This window comes from Engystomops pustulosus, chromosome 6 (genome assembly GCF_040894005.1).
Source record: "Engystomops pustulosus chromosome 6, aEngPut4.maternal, whole genome shotgun sequence".
NCBI lineage: Eukaryota > Metazoa > Chordata > Amphibia > Anura > Leptodactylidae > Engystomops > Engystomops pustulosus.
This window is the reverse complement of record NC_092416.1, coordinates 75076854-75096573: the sequence shown is the minus strand read 5'-3', so window position 1 is coordinate 75096573 and position 19720 is coordinate 75076854. Positions and strand designations below refer to the sequence as shown.

At 41.7% G+C, this 19720-nt stretch overlaps 1 protein-coding gene and 1 long non-coding RNA gene across 2 annotated transcripts in view; one reads left to right on the top strand and one right to left on the bottom strand.

Annotated features, from left to right (window-relative positions):
- Positions 1-13819, bottom strand: part of ROBO4 (roundabout guidance receptor 4) — a 74336-nt gene extending 60517 nt beyond the window's left edge. The window contains exon 1 of the mRNA XM_072156610.1: positions 13384-13819. Coding sequence (XP_072012711.1) covers positions 13384-13561 — 178 coding nt within the window. The 5' untranslated portion in view covers positions 13562-13819. The remainder of the gene's footprint in view (positions 1-13383) is intronic.
- On the top strand, positions 10368-14147 carry LOC140135302 (uncharacterized). Its single transcript, XR_011856495.1, has 3 exons — positions 10368-10433; positions 13326-13453; positions 14046-14147. It is a non-coding gene; the product is annotated as an uncharacterized lncRNA (long non-coding RNA).
- Positions 14148-19720: the final 5573 nt, after the last annotated feature.

Genomic DNA, 19720 nt, shown 5'->3' with positions numbered 1-19720 from the left:
TTCTGAAATTCCTGTTTCCTATTTCCTCACTGGGAAGCTGGACAAAGTGACCAGGTCTCCGCCCATCCCAAAGCAGTAGACAATGCAAAGTTACTGGCTAACTGCACTATGAGGGTATCCATTGTCTGTCTGCAGCTTCACGACCTCTCATTACTACAATACTATGGTTATTGTCTCCTATCTCAAAATTAATGGAAATATAACTATGGATCTATTGGACACATATCAATTGACACAAATATGAAATCCATCAATTCAGATAATAATATGAAAATGTAATATAGAGGAGCATATCCTGAATCCTACAACAAAGAAGTCATGCCGGTCTTAATAACCCCTTGCCCTGGTCCAGTGACCTCCCTGCTTATGATCCCTCCTCTAGGGTCTATGAATGGTTCACAAATGAGATATATCACAAAGTTGCAGCCAACAGGGAAGCATTTTTTTATGTTCACAAAGAAGTTTTACTAGTGGCAGAATTCATCCTTGGAAATATAGAATGTATATATTATATTAGCTATCAGGTCAACTTAGTGTAAAAGGTGAACTATAAGAAAATCAACTGGAGGACTCTGTCCTGCAAACATCTCTCATGACACTGTGTTGTCCTAAAATGCTGCGTGCAGTTAATAATTCTTCATATGGAATATATTTACAGCACCCCTAATAAACATACAGCACCCCCCCTATTTATAGGACCCCATAATACATTTTATACCTGTTCATTTCAGAAGAAGCAGTAGGTCAGTATATAGTCCGGAAAAGAAGAAGACTGAAGAAATCAGGTGATACCTTTTTGAGGCTAATCAAGTATATACGATGGTGAGCATTTGAGAATACTAGTTCTCTTCTTCAGTCATGATGTTTTACATAAAACACAAAATTCATAACATTTTATATACACAAGGCAGTGATTATCAAAGGATATGACAAAAAACTTTAAAACAACAGAATGATATGCAACACCCCTGCCAATGCATAGGCAGGCTGGCAGTTGCGAATAGCACCCTCCCCAGGTCAGGAGTTGTTAGGAAGATTGATCACCTCTTGGAAGGCTCTAGAATCTGAGATATTGGGGCTCATTTACTAAGGGCCTGTGGACCGCATTTTTGTCGGGTTCCCCGATGATTTCTGTTTTGCGCCGTATTTTTCTGGGGTTTTTGGCACACGTGATCAGATTTTGGCATTGCCTTTCATGCAGTGCAAATTGGGAGCGTGGCCGTCGGACAACCCAACGGATTCGGACTACGTGTATGAATTAAAATGAAAAGTGTGTCACAAGACACGCACTTATAAGCACCGGGAGGAAGAAGGTGAACTGCGGCGGACCTCAGTTGGGAAGTGACAGATACAGGAAATTGGGTGTACAAGCTACGTGAATCTTCGTCAGACCATCCGGATCGGGGTTTGTGACAGGACCGGGTAAGTAAATTTACCCCATAGTGAAATTGCAGCTGGGTGGATCAATCCTATTTATTTTGAGCATATCGCCATACCTCTTTACCCCTGAGGAAGCCTGTGCAGACAGGCGATACGCATGGGGACTCTGCTCCACCAGCTCCCTACTTTACCCTGTTATGAATTCCAGGTAATTATCGATTCTATTTGTCTGTATCCCCTGAACCTGTCGGCCTAGCTTTTGACTGATATATTATAACTAGAGATGAGCGAGCACTAAAATGCTCGGGTGCTCGTTATTCGAGACAAACTTTTCCTGATGCTCGAGTGCTCGTCTCGAATAACGAGCCCCATTGAAGTCAATGGGAGACCCGAGCATTTTTCAAAGGGACCATGGTTCGGGAATAAAATGTGTTATTTAATTGAAAAAGAATGTCTTCTGATAAGTTAGCAGATGTATGCAAACATCTGCAATCTATTCTTCACTGTTCCGCGCGTATATTATCTCCCGACAAGTTAGCAGATGTGAAGAACAGTGAAGAATAGAATAAAAACAGTGAACACAGGATCATTTAAGTGAAAACAGTGAAGAATAGATTGCAGATGTTTGGCACATCTGCTTACTTGTCGGTAGATACGCTGTCCCGGGATCCGCTCCTCTTCTTCCACTGAAGTCTCCCCGAATTCTCTGCCCTTCCCGATGTCTCTGTGCCGCTGCCCCGCTGTCTCGGTGCCTGCCGCTGCCCCGCTGTCTCGGTGCCTGCCGCTGCCCCGCTGTCTCGGTGCCTGCCGCTGCCCGTGCTGCTCCCCGTGCCTGCCACTGCCCGTGCTGCTCCCCGTGCCTGCCGCTGCCCGTGCTGCTCCCCGTGCCTGCCGCTGCCCGTGTTGCTCCCCGTGCCTGCCGCTGCCTGTGCTGCTCCCCGTGCCTTCCCGGTGTCTCTGTGCTGCTCCCCGGTGTCTCTGTGCTGCTCCCCAGTGTCTCTGTGCTGCTCCCTGGTGTCTCTGTGCTGCTCACCGTGTTCTTCAATGTGTTCTTCACATACTATTTTGTTCGCACCGTTCCGCGCGTATCTTCCGACAAGTAAGCAGATGTGCCAAACATCTGTAATCTATTCTTCACTGTGTTTTTCACTTAAATGATCCTGTGGTCACTGTGTTCACTGTTTTTATTCTATTCTTCACTGTTCTTCACTGTGTTTTTTTAATTAAATGCTCGATCTCGAGCAGGGGAAATACTCGTCCGAGCAACGAGCCGTTTCGAGTACCTTAATACTCGAACGAGCATCAAGCTCGGACAAGTATACTCACTCATCTCTAATTATAACCTTTTAGGATTATGTTGTAATTTAAGTATTCTGCTCATAGGCTGAATATGTATTAGGTTCTTTGCATACAGTTGGAATTGTACATATTATGTGCTATTGTGCTTTCCACCAAGGGAGACCGGTGGTTTTTCTGTATATGCACATGTGATGCATTTTAAAATGTTTTTAATCTCTATTGAGTTTAATAAAGTATTGATTTATTCTATATACATCCCGACTTGTTGTTTGGTTTGATTTACGTATTTCCGGGATGCTATTAACTCTTCTAGGTCATGTAGGACCCTGTTTCTTTGAATTTAATTGCAGCTACAGTTACTGCCTGGCAAGGCAACAGTTAACAATGTACAAGTTTTTCACTCAAACTGCATAGACCCAGCAGCACAGATTAGCAGCTCACCTGGGGCAAGTCACATAATCAATGTTTGGTAATCCAGCTGATTCAGGTCCAGGCATATGTAGTGATAAAATTTCTGTTGATTTCATCAATTTAAAAGAAACATATAATTCATCTCCTCCTCCTACAGGAGGATATGTCACTTTTAAATTGATGAAATAAACAGAAATGTTATCACTACATATGCCTGGACCTGAATCAGCTGGATTACCAAACATTGAACAGTTAACAATGTGAATGTTGTTAGCCAATGATATGCTTAGTAATTGCTGTAAGAAAAGAGTAAGCTGGTTGGATGATCCACCTAAGCCGGACACACCACAAGGTTATTTAAACCTTGGGTGTGGAAGGTTCTGGTCTCTTTCCCCTGAGGTTTCTCCAGGGAGAGCCCAGAGAGTGCCGAGGCAGAGCACTCCTCAGCACATGGTCTGCAGACCTCCATCACAAGATATAAAGTTATAAAGTTACTATATAAAGTTACTTGCCATTGTTTATCTAAACTTGTTGCAGTGTATATAGATCCGGTTTATCATTTTAATAGTAACAACTCTTGCTGCTGTTTTTATTTGTAAATCTCATTTCAACATCTTTCCTGTGAGTTTTGGACAATTCCGGATGTTCATTGATCCTGGAATGGATGGAAAATCCATATATATAGAGGCTGGGACACAACTCTCTTCAACCAAGACAATTCAAAGAAGGATTTAGATTGTCCTCCTTCCTTGAAAACAGGATGCAAACGTCACCTCCTGACAAAGCACAAGCACAACGCCTTCTAATAGACGGGACAGGAAACAATGTGACAATGAGGCAGAGGATGGATATTAGTGACATGTATGGACATCTCAGCAATCTATATGAGTAAAACATGGATGGAGCTTAAAGGGAAAGTATATGATCAGAACAAATGACTGATTCTTTCACAGAAACAGAACCACTCTTATCTATGAGCCATATCTGGCTTTGCTTCTGAGGCTGAGCCACAATGTCAGACATGACCCTGGATAAGGATAGCAATATATCAAGAGAAGATTCAGAATTTTTCCAATCCTAGCACAAAACCTAAAGAAATCTAAAAAAAAAAGAATTCAAAAACACGTTTGTGAGGTCCTGCAATCCCAGGATAGTCTTTTGATTATGATATTACCCTTAGGCCTTAACAAGTCAATTAGCCTGAAACCTTTTTATATTTTTATGGGAATATTTTTTCATGGGGTGAAGTTTATTTTTTTGTTTTTGTCTCCTTATTTTGATTTAATTGAATTCAGGCTGTGGTGCATGAAATATAAGGCGGACCTACTGTCACAGCAGGGATTCATGACATTTATTTACACAGCACAATGTAGTAGGGATAACCCACTAAGCATAAGGCCTGAGTGTGAATGAGGTGGAGCTCTTAGGAGCTCAGCTGTACCATTGTCATCTTACTACAGGTACTCAGAACTGAAGCATGTGTAATATAGTGAGCAGACTAGAACAAATGCCCCAGTGAAGGACGCTGCGGCTAAAGTTTGGCTCCCACAGTACACGGCCCATTGGGCATATGACAATCTCAATAACTTGGAGATATTGCTAATAGCATATAATGTCTATTGCCAAAGCGTGGTGGAGGGATTTCACCTCTACGTATATGACCCTACTGTGTCTAATGTCCCATATATCACGTATAGTTAAGCTGACATTACCTGTGATATGCTCTACACTGTGTTTTTAAAACACATATCCCCTTGAGCACCAAGTAGCATACGCTACTTCTGTATAACTAATCTCTTAATTCAAAAAATAAAAGTGAAGTTTTATTTATATTTCTCTCTTTCCAGATATGGGTTATTTACCCTGCCTATGGCAGTTATGTAAATAAATGAAATATAAGTTAAACATTTTTTACATCTGAAGATCAATAGGAAGGCTTTTATCAACTCTACTAGAGTTGTTTCCATGCTTGAATTTGGAATTCGAAACCAATACTAAGTGTAATATCACAATTTTAAATAGCAAAACAATACTTTGTCATGAAAAAAAATAAACATTTAAGGGGAGCTTTATTTTTTTGGAGCTAGCCATTGAGTATGACTGAGGATGTGCAAAGTGTCAATTTGCTCCATTCTGCTAGTCTGAACACTGGTGTATTTGTTTCCTAGAAGCCTTGATTGATATATTCCACACCCATCTGTCACCTGTTATCTCTCCTCTGGTTTTACAGTTAATCTACTGTAATTGACAAAATTTCTTCCTGATCCAATCATCTTCTGGACTAGGGCTCGGGAATCTCATAAAAGGTTTTGTGGACTACTGCTCTATGATTGCTATAGTCTTGTACTGAGCTAGTATTCATTATGTCTCCTGTATTCTGGTATCTTTGACTCTTTGCCTGATTCTTGGAATATTCATTTGCCTAATGATTTTGTACTGCAGATTTTGTCCTCTTGCTTCTGACAACTATTTGACTACTATGTCTCACTGTGTGTATTGTCTTGTCTCTGTCTCTGTTTGGACATCGACTAGTTGTCTCCTACTGCTTAGGCTAGGTAGAGCAATTAGGCAGAGACAGCTGGGAAGCGGGTTTAGTCACTGTCTTTGTCTGTTTCACCAGCCCTTTCCCAGACTCTGCATAACAGTTATATTTAAGAAAAGTACTGTACTTGTGCCAATTCTTTTACACCATTTTCCATTCACTTTAAATATTGTTTTTACTGTGTTGTAAATGTTGTCCTGTCAATTTTAATATAGAATTCATAATGCATTTTATCAATTTATCATAATCGATTTTATCAACTCAATTTAATTTAAAAAAGAAAAGGACACTGTTGTGACATGTTGAGAGATATCTTAGTAGACACATCTCCATATACCACTGTATTAGGCTTGCAGAGCATAACTCTATATTAGACATTAGTTATGTTTATAGCTCACTGGTAATGTGTTTGCCTCCCTTGCTTATAGTACAGTCATGGCCAAATATTTTGAGAATGATACGAATGTTAATGTTTACAAAGTCTACTGCATCAGGTTTTATAATGTCAATTTGCATATACTCCAGAATGTTATAAAGAGTGATCAGCTTAACAGCAATTAATTTCAAAGTCAATATTTGCATAGAAAATGAACTTTTTCCCCAAAAACACATTTCAACTTCATTGCAGGCCTGCCTTAAAAGGAGCAGCTAACATTGTTTCAGTGATTGCTCCATTAACACAGGTGTGGGTGTTGATGAGGACAGGGCTAGAGATCAATCTGTCATGATTATCCCACCACTGTCACACCACTGGACACTGGACAAAGGAGGCTGATGCTTGGGATCATTTTTTCTCTTCTGTTAACCATGGTTATCTCAAAATAAACACATGCAGTCATCATTGCACTGCACAAAACTGGGCTAACAGGGAAGAGTATCGCAGCTAGAAAGATTTGCACCTCAGTGAACAATCTATCGCATCATCAAGGAATTCAAGGAGAGAGGTTCCATTGTTGCCAAAAAGGCTCCAGGGCGCCCAAGAAGGACCAGCAAGCGCCATGACCGTCTCTTAAAAGTGTTTCAGCTTCGGGATTGGGCTACCAGCAGTGCAGAGCTTGCTCGGGAATAGCAGCAGGAAGGTGTGAGTGCATCTGCATACACTGTGAGGCGGAGACTCTTGGAGCAAGGCCTGGTGTCAAGGAGGGCAGAAAATAAGCCACTTCTCTCCAGCAAAAACATCAGAGACAGACTGATATTCTGCAAAAGGTACAGGGAGAGGACTGCTGAGGACTGGGGTAAAGTCATTTTCTCTGATGAATCTTCTCAGCCAAGGGAATCGTCTCTCTCACAGTCTTGCCTAAAAACACATCCATGAATAAAGAATGATACCAGAATGTCCTCCAAGGGCAATGTCTCCTGACCATCCAAGAGCAGTTTGGTGATCAACAATGCATTTTGTGGGTCCATGGCCTGGAAACTCCCCAGATCTTAATCCCATTGAGAACTTGTGGTCAATCATCAAGAGAAGGGGGGGCAAGCATTGATTGTGCAAGAATGGACTGCTATCAGTCAGGATTTGGTCCAGAAGTTGATTGAGAGCATGCCAGGGAGAATTGCAGAGGTCCTGAAGAAGAAGGGTCAACACTGCAAATATTGACTTGCTGCATTAACTCATTCTAACTGTCAATAAAAGCTTTTGTTACTCATAATATGATTGCACTTGTATTTCTGTATGTGATAAAAACATCTGACAAACACACATAAAAACCAGAGGGCAACAGATCATGTGAAAATATAATATTTCTGTCATTCTCAAAACTTTTGGCCATGACTGTAGGTTTGAATACACTTAGGCCAATTGTTAAAAATGTAAAGATCTTGTGTCAGGCAGAACCCCTCTAAAATATTTTAATGGAGTGGTCCCTTAATACAGTAGGTAGTTTTGTGACCATGAAATATAGAAATAGTATCAGTACTGAGTGATTTTCATGACTGAATGTTTTTGATTCGCAAACGTTTTGCATAATGGATGACTAAATAAAGACTACAGTAGGGCATTTTTTAGCGCTTCTACAACATTTTCTGGCGTAGAAGCACTGAAATAAACGCAATTTCTTGAGCACTGCAAGAAAAACTAATATTTTTGCGGCGATGCCATGTGGGTGTGGAGAGGCGAGCCCGCCAGGGAAGTGAGTCGGCATGGCTCACTGCCCTGTGCCTGCATATTTTCTAAAAACATGTGAGCGTTTTTTGCAGGGTTTTGGACCAAAACAACTCCTGGTAGGACCTGGCATAGTTCTGACCAGCAGCACAGTAGCCAGATAAATACATCAAGAGGCCTATTCCTTTTCATTTGTCCGCCAGAACAGGGGGAGATGGCCTCTATCATACGCCCTTGCTAAATTCCCCCCACAGTTTTTAAGCACCTGAACAAGGTTACAGTAACTGGTAAAAAGCTGGATTGTTTTTGAATTATACTTTATTTCTTGGTAGGACTTCCAATGGGGAAACTGGCAATCTACACGTTGCCAGCTGAAAAATTCGGAGTAGATCCTATTCCCAATGGCTCACCATTGGCAGATAGCAGACTGTAGGCTGTCATGGCAAACAATTGGCGCACTCTCATGACGTCACTGGGGCATCAATCAGGAATCCAAGATGGCAGCGCCCGTCGCCAGTGATGTTAGGTGCTGCATCAAACGCTTCACTTGAGAGGTTAACTGCCCCGATCACTGTTATGTATGTTCCCGTAAGCTCTCTCCCCACAGCACCACAACTTACTATAATGCAAGGGGGATAATGGTAAAACACTGGAAATCTTCAAATAACTAGAAATAGCTTGGGCTGTGTGGGGGATAACCATCCAGGGCTGCCATCATGGAAGTTCTAGTGGGGCTGTGTTCAAGGATCCCCCTGTTTTCTTATCAAAAGGGGGACCTGAGGAGCTCACTGTACCCACTAAACTCCCCCGTTCCCGGGTCCTATATGAGAAAAAAAATGCATACTTACCTTTCGGCTTCTTCTCCCAGCCCTGTGGCTCCATTTTCTGCTCTTAAGGCCCAGGCACACTATGACTCTTTCCCCTTGTATGGAGCGGTATGGTCCCGCACGTGTGCGACACCGTACCACTCCGTGTGTCCATTGCTGTCTATGGGGGACGTATGTATGGCCATAAGCTTACGGCGGTACATACATCCCTCTATGGTCCATTGAATTTAGACTTACTCCTCCTGTCTGGCAAGCTCTGTGCTGGGGTGATTGTCTGGGTGTCCACGGAGATGGCTTTGAATGTCATCTTTGGCACCCTTGACATAGGTTCGCCACCACTGTCATAGGCCCTTTTGCAATTTCTACTGTGACCAACTCCTGAGGCCATGTTCACATGCATTGTTTGAATTGCTTGTGATGTAGTAATAATTTTTTATTTGCTGAAAAAATCAACTAATGTGATTCATATCTTGCTTGTGAATTGTGGTCCAACAAAAAAAGAAATAAATAAACTTATGATACTGGCTTAACAAAATTTAAGGTATCCCTAGAGAAGATAATAGCCTAGCTACCTTGGCTACTAGTATACGGATGTGTCCCATTGACTGATGTTTGCGGCCTATGTGTCATTGGTGATTAAGCTCCACTCATGTCAATAGAGATAGACTGGCTGAGAAGCAAACATGGCCAGTAAAGGACTTGTTCCATAACTTGCAGTCTGGGCACTTATCCCACACAGGGGTCCATATAAATTATGTGTTTAAGCTTATTGAAAGATATGGGGACACGTGCTAGCTGTTAAAATTATCGGCTAGCACACATAAAAAAAGCATGTTCATGTACTTGAAGCCTTACACATTGGAGGTAGTCTTACAAATAGCAGCACACTAGTTTTCTCACTTGCCATTGGTCAATCGGCCAACACTGACTAATGAGACAACACTGGATCTTTAAGGCAAGTAACCATAAGTAAATCTATATGGCAAGTAAATCAGCTACTTGATGAAGCATACAAAGATGAACATATACCTATTGTAACACATGGAGATTTTATAGCCTCTGAGGGATTGTGGGAAATACGCAAATACATGACTTTCAAGAAGCCTAATGGCATGATGCAGGATTAAAGCCACACCAGCATATCTATTCCAGATGGAACAAACTCCCAACTGTATACAGAGCTATTTTGATGTCTTTGCATCTTGTCAGTACAGGGTTACTACATCTAATACAGGGTGCCTTGAATCTGTGCAAGGTAGGATGAAATCTCAAGACCTTCAAGGCATTCTGGAGGGAAATAACCCAATGTCAGAAAGCTTGGTATCGATCACATGGCCTCCCATAAGCGCTAAAATCTCTTAAACATCGGTGAAAGGAGCTGAAACATGCAGTCTGGACATGATATTCCTCACAAATATGGCAGTTTGCTGATAAAATGTGAACAGATACAAGTGGAGAGGTGCTGAAGTCTCAAAGTTACAGCTATCGTTCGCATTATCTTATATATACTTGTGTATAAGCCGAGTTTTTCAGCACAAAAAATGTGCTGTAAAACCTCACCTCGACTTATACATGAGTCAAGAAAAAACATAAACTTACATACTCACCCTCTGGCGCCCCGATGCTCAGCTCCTGGGGGATCCTCTTCTGTATTCTCTATGCTGTATTAGCTGGCAGAGATGCGTCCATATGATCTGTCGGCCGGTGCACACTATGATGCGGTGGTGTCGCTGATGATGATGTCATAGTGTGCGCCGGGGTGCAGATCATGTGGATGAGTCTCGGCTGGCTGTTACAAAAAAGAGAAGAAAGAAGAGGAGCCACATGGACCAGAGCATCGAGGAGCTGCACCGGGCATCAGGACCACCTGAAGGTGAGTATGTAAGTTTGTTTGTTTTAAGGTGCTTGGCAAACTGGGGGCTGGCTGTATACTAGTGGGGGCTGGCTGTATACTACTGGAGGCTGGCAGGCTATATACAACATGGGGCTGGCTGGCTATATACTACATGGGGGTGGCTGGCTATATACAACATGGGCCTGGCTATATACTACATGGGGGTGGCTGGCTATATACAACATGGGGCTGGCTGGCTATATACTATATGGGGGTGGCTGGCTATATACTACATGGGGATGGCTGTATACTATATTGGGCTGGCTGTCTGTATACTACTTGGGGCTGACTGGCTATATACTACTGGGGGCTGGATGGCAATATACTACTGGGGGCTTGTATATACTGGGAAGCTGTGACCAATGCATTGCCCACCCTCGGCTTATACTCAAGTCAATTGGTTTTCCCAGTTTTGGGTGGTAAAATTAGGGGTCTCGGCTTATACTCTGGTCGGCTTAAACTCGAGTATATACGGTAACTGCATAGAAAAGTTGGGTAACAATTAGAGATGAGCGAGCACTAAAATGCTCGGGTGCTCGTTACTCGAACCGAACATTTCCCGATGCTCGAGTGCTCGTTTCGAGTAACGAGCCCCATTGAAATCAATGGGAGACCCGAGCATTTTTCAGTAAAATTACAAACTGACCGAGCACAGTGAAATAACACAGTGCAGAACAGATTGCAGATGTTCGGGAACATCTGCGATCTGTTCCGGAGACACGCGTGCAGAACGGTGTTCTCCACAATAGTATTTGAAGAACAATATGTGTAGAGAACAACTTGCAGATGTTTGGAAACATCTGCAAGTTGTTCTTCACACATATTGTTCTTCAAATACTATTGCGGAGAACACCTTTCTGCACGCGTGTCTCCGGGACATCTGCGATCTGCTCCGGAGACACCCGTGCAGAACGGTGTTCTCCGCAATAGTATTTGAAGAACAATATGTGTAGAGAACAACTTGCAGATGTTGCCAAACATCTGCAATGTGTTCTTCACACATATTGTTCTTCAAATACTATTGCGGAGAACACCGTTCTGCACGCGTGTCTCCGGAACAGATCGCAGATGTTCCCGAACATCTGCAATCTATTCTGCACTGTGTTATTTCACTGTTTTCTTCAATTAAACGATTAAATTAAATGTTTTAATTGTATTTTTTTATTGTTCTTCACTTCTTTTTTTTTAATTAAATGCTCGTTATCGAGCAGGGCAAATACTCGTCCGAGCAACGAGCCGGTCCGAGTATGCTAATACTCGACCGAGCATAAAGCTCGGACGAGTATACTCGCTCATCACTAGTAACAATATATTCAGTTAAGGGGAGCCCTCATTTTTGTCATGGTCACTTTCTTTAGTTTAATTTTTAACATCTTCTGTTGCACCATAATTTAAAAGCAATACAGGCAGTAGTACATACAAGATAGGGACTGTAGGTTTGTTCTTAAGTTGAATTTGTGTATAAGTCGGAACTGTATATTTTATCATTGTAATCCCAGCCAGAACTTTTTTGGTCTCTTTGACAATTGGATTTTAAAAATGTTGGGTTGTCATAAGAATCAGGATTAACAATAAAGCTTCATTACAGACACCTGTGATAACTGTTATAGCTGTTTATTGTAGTCTAGGACTAAAGTACAATAAATTACCAATATCCAGTGGTCCGTTTGTAACTAAGGGTCGTATGTAAGTCGAGTGTTCTTAAGTAGGGGACCGCCTGTATCTGACTTACATTAGTTGATTTTCAGGTAAATTAAGTTGTAATCTTTATTTTATCACTTTCAAGTTATTTCTGTTGTCATTGTAAGTTTTTCTTTATTTAAAGGCAAGACAGGATACCAACTATTTGTCCATGTGTAAAGATATCTTAAGATATATGTTTGGGTAGTCTCAAGAAGTATCAATATATTTTATGTTTTAGTTCCTGATTTTACAAGATATCTGCTTGTTGTCAACAATTGATAACATTAGTCCTCATTTATCACAAAATATCACATGGTAAGGACTGAATTACACAACCGTGGTCAGTCCTTGAATCACAGACCATGCAGTGTCCTGTTTCACAGACAGACCACAGTGCCGAGGAAGGGACTCCATGTATTATAGTGATATTTGCTTCACCGCAGAAGACAGTAATTATGAATTCAGTGGTCAGTCAGCGACTGACCATGATCGTCTGAAACTGCCCCTAGACTGTCTTTGTTGCCCAGCCAATCAATGGTCAAGGTTATGACCCTTTTTGGTCAGTGATTGTATGTAGTAGCAGAAGTAACTAAACAACTGCTAGAGACCAGGCAGTGCCAGAAAAAGACTGGTAGAAGTTTTTTTTCAAAAATTTTGGACACCATTGTCTACAATTAAAAAACCCAGCATATCTGTTCCTTACATAGCCTTGTGATCTTAAAGATCATTATACTGCATTAGTGTATCAGTCTTTTTCCTTCCTTCAAAATGATGTGGACCTTCCAGAAACGGCATGAACATAAATAAGAAGGGCAACTAAATCATGTTGTCCATGGTGTCCCAAATTGCAGGTAACTTTTAAAGGGAGTTTGTATAGTGGAAGAAAGCAGAAACCTAGAAATGAACTAAACAATTGAATTTATTGTTATGTTTTAGTAATGATCATTGCACAGTGATTTACCTATAATTGTAAATTTCTTTACTAGCTATGCTATTATTATTATTAATGATAATTTCTCTTAGTTTAGTTTTGTGAATCAGACATAACAGGAACAAACAGAAAATAATTGATGGATCTTACTAAAACATTGTGGGAATACTAACACCTGGGCAGAAGCCATCAGTCACTTACTTTTACCAAACTCTATTTCTTTATTGATGACACCTAAAACATTCTGTGTAACTTAGATCCAGCAACAGTACAGTAAAGAGTCGAGAAAATGAACACTTCAGGGTTGGCTCTTACCTCGCTGACGGTATCTCCTGCCAGGTTTATGGTTGTGAAGATGTCTTGGCTGTCTGTGGGAAGCAACCAGGTAATGCCTCTTGTACTCTACTGCCTGGTTACATTGACAATAGTTCACCTGTAGGCTCCATCTCAGTGGTAAAAAAGTAAAAACCACAACAAAAAATATCAAAAACATTTTTTAACAAAAAAATCTTCCTCCAAAGTCAACGTAGAACCGGTACCAGGCCACCGTGAACTGGATAAACAAAAAATGACTGGTGCTGCGGATAAACCTGCGGCTTGTGCATCCTACCCCTGTGTGTCCAGCCTGGGCTAAATTATTCAGAATTTGTTATGAAGGATGTTTTTCAACAGCTTTTGTGCTTTTTTTCCTCCTTACTCTCTCATTCCTCCTCCTTTATGAAGTTGAGGAACAATGAAAAAGAAAAGCATGCAAGACCCCATGCTGAGAGAATGGCTGAGAAGTTTAGACAGGGGCTCCACTTTCCCCAGCATCTGTGTCATGGGGGAGAGAAGCCCAGGGGGTGGGGGCTCATGGGACAGTACTTTGCACCATTAAGTAAATAGAGAAGTAATTTGTGTTTTTATTTTCTCATGAATTCTGTGCTCGTCACTTTGTTGTCCTTGTCCCTTTTTTTCAATGTTTTGATTTTCTTTAGGAAATTTTTGGGAAAAAAATGTGTGACAACGCGATTTTCAACATTCCTCTACAAGATTGACTGCATCATTGAATAAAAGAGAAGCTTTGGCTGACGACCGTTTCCAAACTGAATTGATTGTCCTTTGATAGTGTTTAAACCATCAACTGAGTCTTTTTCAGAGTTGGTGAATTTCGAAGGGAGCTTAAGACATTTCCATTTGTCAAGATGGGACAATGCCCCCTAAATGTTCCCAATCACATTTACCTCCATAGGTTGCAATTACGTGAAGGGGGTCAGTTGTGTTGGAAAACATTCGCTGATGGTGGTAGGTCTTGGTATCATCACCTCTTGTTTCCATGTTGCATAGAACAATTCTTTCTCTCCCGTTGAGGTACAAACATAATTAGCTGCAGGAAATTTGTACCACTTAAAAGTTTGGTGTAAGGGCCATTTATCATCCCCATTGAAGAGCTGACAAGACAGTAGAAAGTGATGAAGGGACCATTTAGGACACAAACTATGGACTGTATGGTTCTCCTGAATGATGTTTTTGTAATTCAGGTCACCATTGTTGTACTGCTACGTAATTGGGGAAATGTTGATGATTTTCTCAATTAAAAAGGCAAGACTTTGCTGCAATGATAATGAAGATATTTCCCAGCACAGAATTTCCATGAAGAAGGATAATAACTGACTATTATTAATTAACAGACCAGATAGTATTCAAAAAATATGGTAATCAATCAACATCTACGGCGTTTGCAGAAAAGCTAGAAGAAAGCAAGTTATCCTTGCTTTCTACTTGCTTTGACCTTAGATGGAATTGAAAAACAACCAAAAAAGCACCAGTGCCTGGGGTGAGGATTCAAAATTATCCACTAGCTGTGTAGCCTAAGAACTAGCCAGTCACATCTGACACCTTTAAGACCCCCCAGACGAAAACTGCGTGCCGAAATGCATGTTGGGCTGTCAGTTATCCGGGTAGGTGCCAGCATCCTCACAGACAGGTAAAAAGTCTGCTATTACTTGTTACTTGTTGATTGTACTTTTTAGCATCTAGCTCTTTTTCCTATGTTGATAATACATTATTGGGTTACAGTATACTTTTGGTTATAAAATCATTCAGATGTTGGACAAACAATAGATTATAGCATCAAACCTCCTTATTGTGAGACTGTGAAATAAGACTTGGTGAATTGCATATACAAGAATTTTTCCAAACTTCTTAGTTGGAGCATACGGCAGATCATAACATCACCCAGATGTTGGACAAATAATGTACTATACACATTTAGCCTTCCCCTATGAGATTTTGGGATTAATCTGTGCAATTGTTTATACATGAATTTTGCAGTGTTTATCATCATGCTGGCATCACCCTAATGTTTTGCTGTGCGTCCTTCCAGTACAGTGTTCTTATTTTTAAAAGTTTGTTCCTCTTTTTATGAGAATTGAATAAAATGTATATACTTTTGGACAATTTGAAATCTGGCAATTTTTTTTGTTTTGTAGGATGTACACTCACCGGCCACTTTATTAGGTACACCATGCTAGTAACGGGTTGGACCCCCTTTTGCCTTCAGAACTGCCTCAATTCTTCGTGGCATAGATTCAACAAGGTGCTGGAAGCATTCCTTTAGAGATTTTGGTCCATATTGACATGATGGCATCACACAGTTGCCGCAGATTTGTCGGCTGCACATCCATGATGCGAATCTCCCGTTCCACCACATCCCAAAGATGCTCTATTGGATTGAGATCTGGTGACCGTGGAGGCCATTTGAGTACAGTGAACTAATTGTCATGTTCAAGAAACCAGTCTGAGATGATTCCAGCTTTATGACATGGCGCATTATCCTGCTGAAAGTAGCCATCAGATGTTGGGTACATTGTGGTCATAAAGGGATGGACATGGTCAGCAACAATACTCAGGTAGGCTGTGGCGTTGCAACGATGCTCAATTGGTACCAAGGGGCCCAAAGAGTGCCAAGAAAATATTCCCCACACCATGACACCACCACCACCAGCCTGAACCATTGATACAAGGCAGGATGGATTCATGCTTTCATGTTGTTGACGCCAAATTCTGACCCTACCATCCAAATGTCGCAGCAGAAATCGAGACTCAACAGACCAGGCAACGTTTTTCCAATCTTCTACTGTCCAATCTCGATGAGCTTGTGCAAATTGTAGCCTCAGATTCCTGTTCTTAGCTGAAAGGAGTGGCACCTGGTGTGGTCTTCTGCTGCTGTAGCCCATCTGCCTCAAAGTTCGACGTACTGTGCGTTCAGAGATGCTCTTCTGCCCACCTTGGTTGTAACGGGTGGCGATTTGAGTCACTGTTGCCTTTCTATCAGCTCGAACCAGTCTGCCCATTCTCCTCTGACCTCTGGCATCAACAAGGCATTTCCGGCCACAGAACTGCCCTCACAGGATGTTTTTCTTTTTCGGACCATTCTCTGTAAACCCTAGAGATGGTTGTGTGTGAAAATCCCAGTAGATCAGCAGTTTCTGAAATACTCAGACCAGCCCTTCTGGCACCAACAACCATGCCACATTCAAAGGCTCTCAAATCACCTTTCTTCCCCATACTGATGCTCGGTTTGAACTGCAGAAGATTGTCTTGACCATGTCTACATGCCTAAATTCACTGAGTTGCCACCATGTGATTGGCTGATTAGAAATTAAGTGTTAACGAGCAGTTGGACAGGTGTACCTAATAAAGTGGCCGGTGAGTGTATATTGTTTTCTGCCAGTCACTTAGGCTAATTAAGTGGGAGGAGTTGTATTTATAATGTACAGTGTTATTTGTTTTGCCTGTGATTGGCTGGACTGTAAATGTGCCCCTACAGTAGGGTCGTATGTCCAGACACCATTACACACAGCAGATAGAGCTAGGGAGAGCTTGCTTCTTGCCATAGGGTCAGTCAGCTAGGCAGGGACAGGTGGAAATCTGAAATAATTGCCGTTATGAGGGTACATTTACTGCATCATGAAGAACTATCTTGAAAGTTCTGTCTCAGTATAGTATTCAGCCACAAAAAAATTATAAATCATCATATTCACTCATACCTTAATTGCAAAGTTGCTCCAGTCAGAGAATATTGTGCTTTGTCTGGCACATCTATCCCACAAAACCAAACCAAAGTTCCTACTTCATTTACTGTAGTTAGTTGATATTGAAATGAGTCAGTGGCTTCTGTGAATTATAAAATGCCCCCCCCCCCACTCTGCATTGTAATCCTGTAATTTGAGTCAGACAGCAATATGCCCTTCCTCTTCTGTCCTCTTGTAAACACTTCTACCACATACACCTCCTGCTAAGCTGCAGCACTGAAAGGGGCATGAATGACATGTGCCTGAGTTGTGCTATGGGCAAGTTTACCAGAGGACAGAGGAGGAAGGGGGTGTTTCAGCCGGCTCAGGAACACCCAGCTGACTCAATTCACAGGTTCACAATGGAGATTGGGGGTGGGGGTCATATTATAATTCACTGACTCATTTCAAAATAATCATACAGAGTAACTCACTACAGTAAATGAGGTAGAAATTTCAGTTTAGTGGGCAAGATGTGCCTGACAAGTTCCCTAAGTTCTTCAGTTTATCATATGGTTAAATCCAAACAATTGAGCTGCATCCCCAATACAGCAATGGAGAAGTGTTATATATTGATTCCTCTCTGGTATGGAAGGTACTCCACTATGAAGTTACCTTCAAGGGTTAATATGATGCCAATGAGGACAAGCATAAATGTTTTTTTGCTTTATCCAAAGGATTTAAGATACAAGCAAAGCTCCTCATCCTACTTCTTGTTTTCCCAGGCCTGTTATTACCCCTGAGCTAGAGCGATAAATTTAGAGCTAAAACCTTTTTAGTAAATCAATGATACAACTTGCATGTTTCTCTGTCATTAGTAAGGGAAGTATAGTTATCTGTAGCCGCCACTGAGTCTAAATGTCACATGAGAACTCCACCACTAGTGCATTCTCTCTTTAAATTGTGGATCCAGCAGGGTGACCATTGGCTGATAGCTATTGGAGAAACCTGGCCCTTCCTCTCACTGCCATTAAAGAAGCAATGGGTATCCAGGCACATTTTTGGTCCGCTCATAACTAAACAGGGCAATTGAGTAATTTTTTGCATTTTTTGTCAAACAGTTTCAGTTGATCCAGGGAGCTACTCTAGGGATTGGGAGGAAATGTTTCCCTATTTTGGGTGGTGTGTGGTCTTTTGCCCAGACAGACGAGTTTCAGCGCAGCCTGCTGTACTTTACCATGGCTGTACTGAAACTGGTGCTGCCTGGATGAGGAGGCAGAAGAGGAGAAGAGGAAGAAGGAGGCAAATGGTGGTAAGCAGTGATTTCCTGCAATCCTTGGTGGTGGAACTACATGCACCCACAGCCTTAGACTACATTAATCCAGTGGGCAGTTAAAGAGATGTTACATCCCTGTCATGCTTACTTGTCCGTGTAGAAGTCGTGATGTCCCCCCTACAACTAATGCACAGTGCACACCTCATTGTCTCCACAAACTGCTGGTGCTAGTTTGGGATGGCCTGCCCAGAAAAGTAGTGGAGGCTGGGAATGAATGGGAAATGAAAGGCCAACAATTTTGGTGTGGGCAGGCTAGGTGGTGTCACATGGTGGCATGTGATTCGAGAGGCGGTGGTAGAGGCTTACACAATCAAAGCAGCAAAGGGAGCCACAGCTGTTTCTATGTTTTCTTCTTGGAGCGCCATCCAAGGCACATTCCTAGAAAAAATGGTGCACCAGCTTTTGTATGCTCAGCCCTGGGCGTGATTGGTAGTAGCAGACCAAGTTGTGGCTATGTGATCTGCTGTGACCACCACCATTTCCTCCAAACTGGGTCTAGGACATCGTCATCACCCTTTAGATCTTGCAACTCTAGGTCTGCAACTGGGGTAGGGGCTGGTGGATTGTCCACTGAATGCCATCTAGGAGAGTTATCATAGAGTATAAGTGACTGCTCTATGACCTGAGACTGAGACATCCTTACTGTTTTGAATGGAGGTGATGTGGAGGGCTTTGTACAAAAGAGGTGGAGCGGGTTGAAGACAATCCAAGTCAACTTGAGGCACTCTTTTCAATGTAATTGACCAATGTCTTAACTCTTTCTGGCCTCTCCATTCTGGAAAAACACATGTAGTACTTGACACTGCCTTGAAAAGGCTAATTATTTGGATTTATTTAGTTGCCCCTCACTCTTATACAAGCTGCCTCCTCTCCCACAAACAGTGCAGGTCGGGTCCACTCATCAGTACCTGTATCTTCCAAGGCAGTGAGATTGCCAGCATTTTTTTTATTATTATTATTTTATTATATATTTTTTCTTATTTCTTTATTTTTTGTTATGTTATTATTTCAAGTACTTTCCCTAGTCCATTGCAGGCAATTGCCCTGATATTCCCACCATTTTTCAGCCCTCTAGACCTTATTAGCCCCATTTTGCAGTCATTTTTGGATGTTTAAAATACAGGATCCTATAGACTCAATGGGGTTCGCATTTGGCTCAAAGTTCGGCCCTTTGTCTGGGTTCCGGACAAATTTTATCACTAAATTCGGACAAACCCGTTGGACCAGAATTTTGACCAATCTGCTTCAACAATGCTTCAACAATCTCTACAACTTGTCCGTAAAAGCACTGAAAGTATTTCCAACACGTTGGCAAGACCAA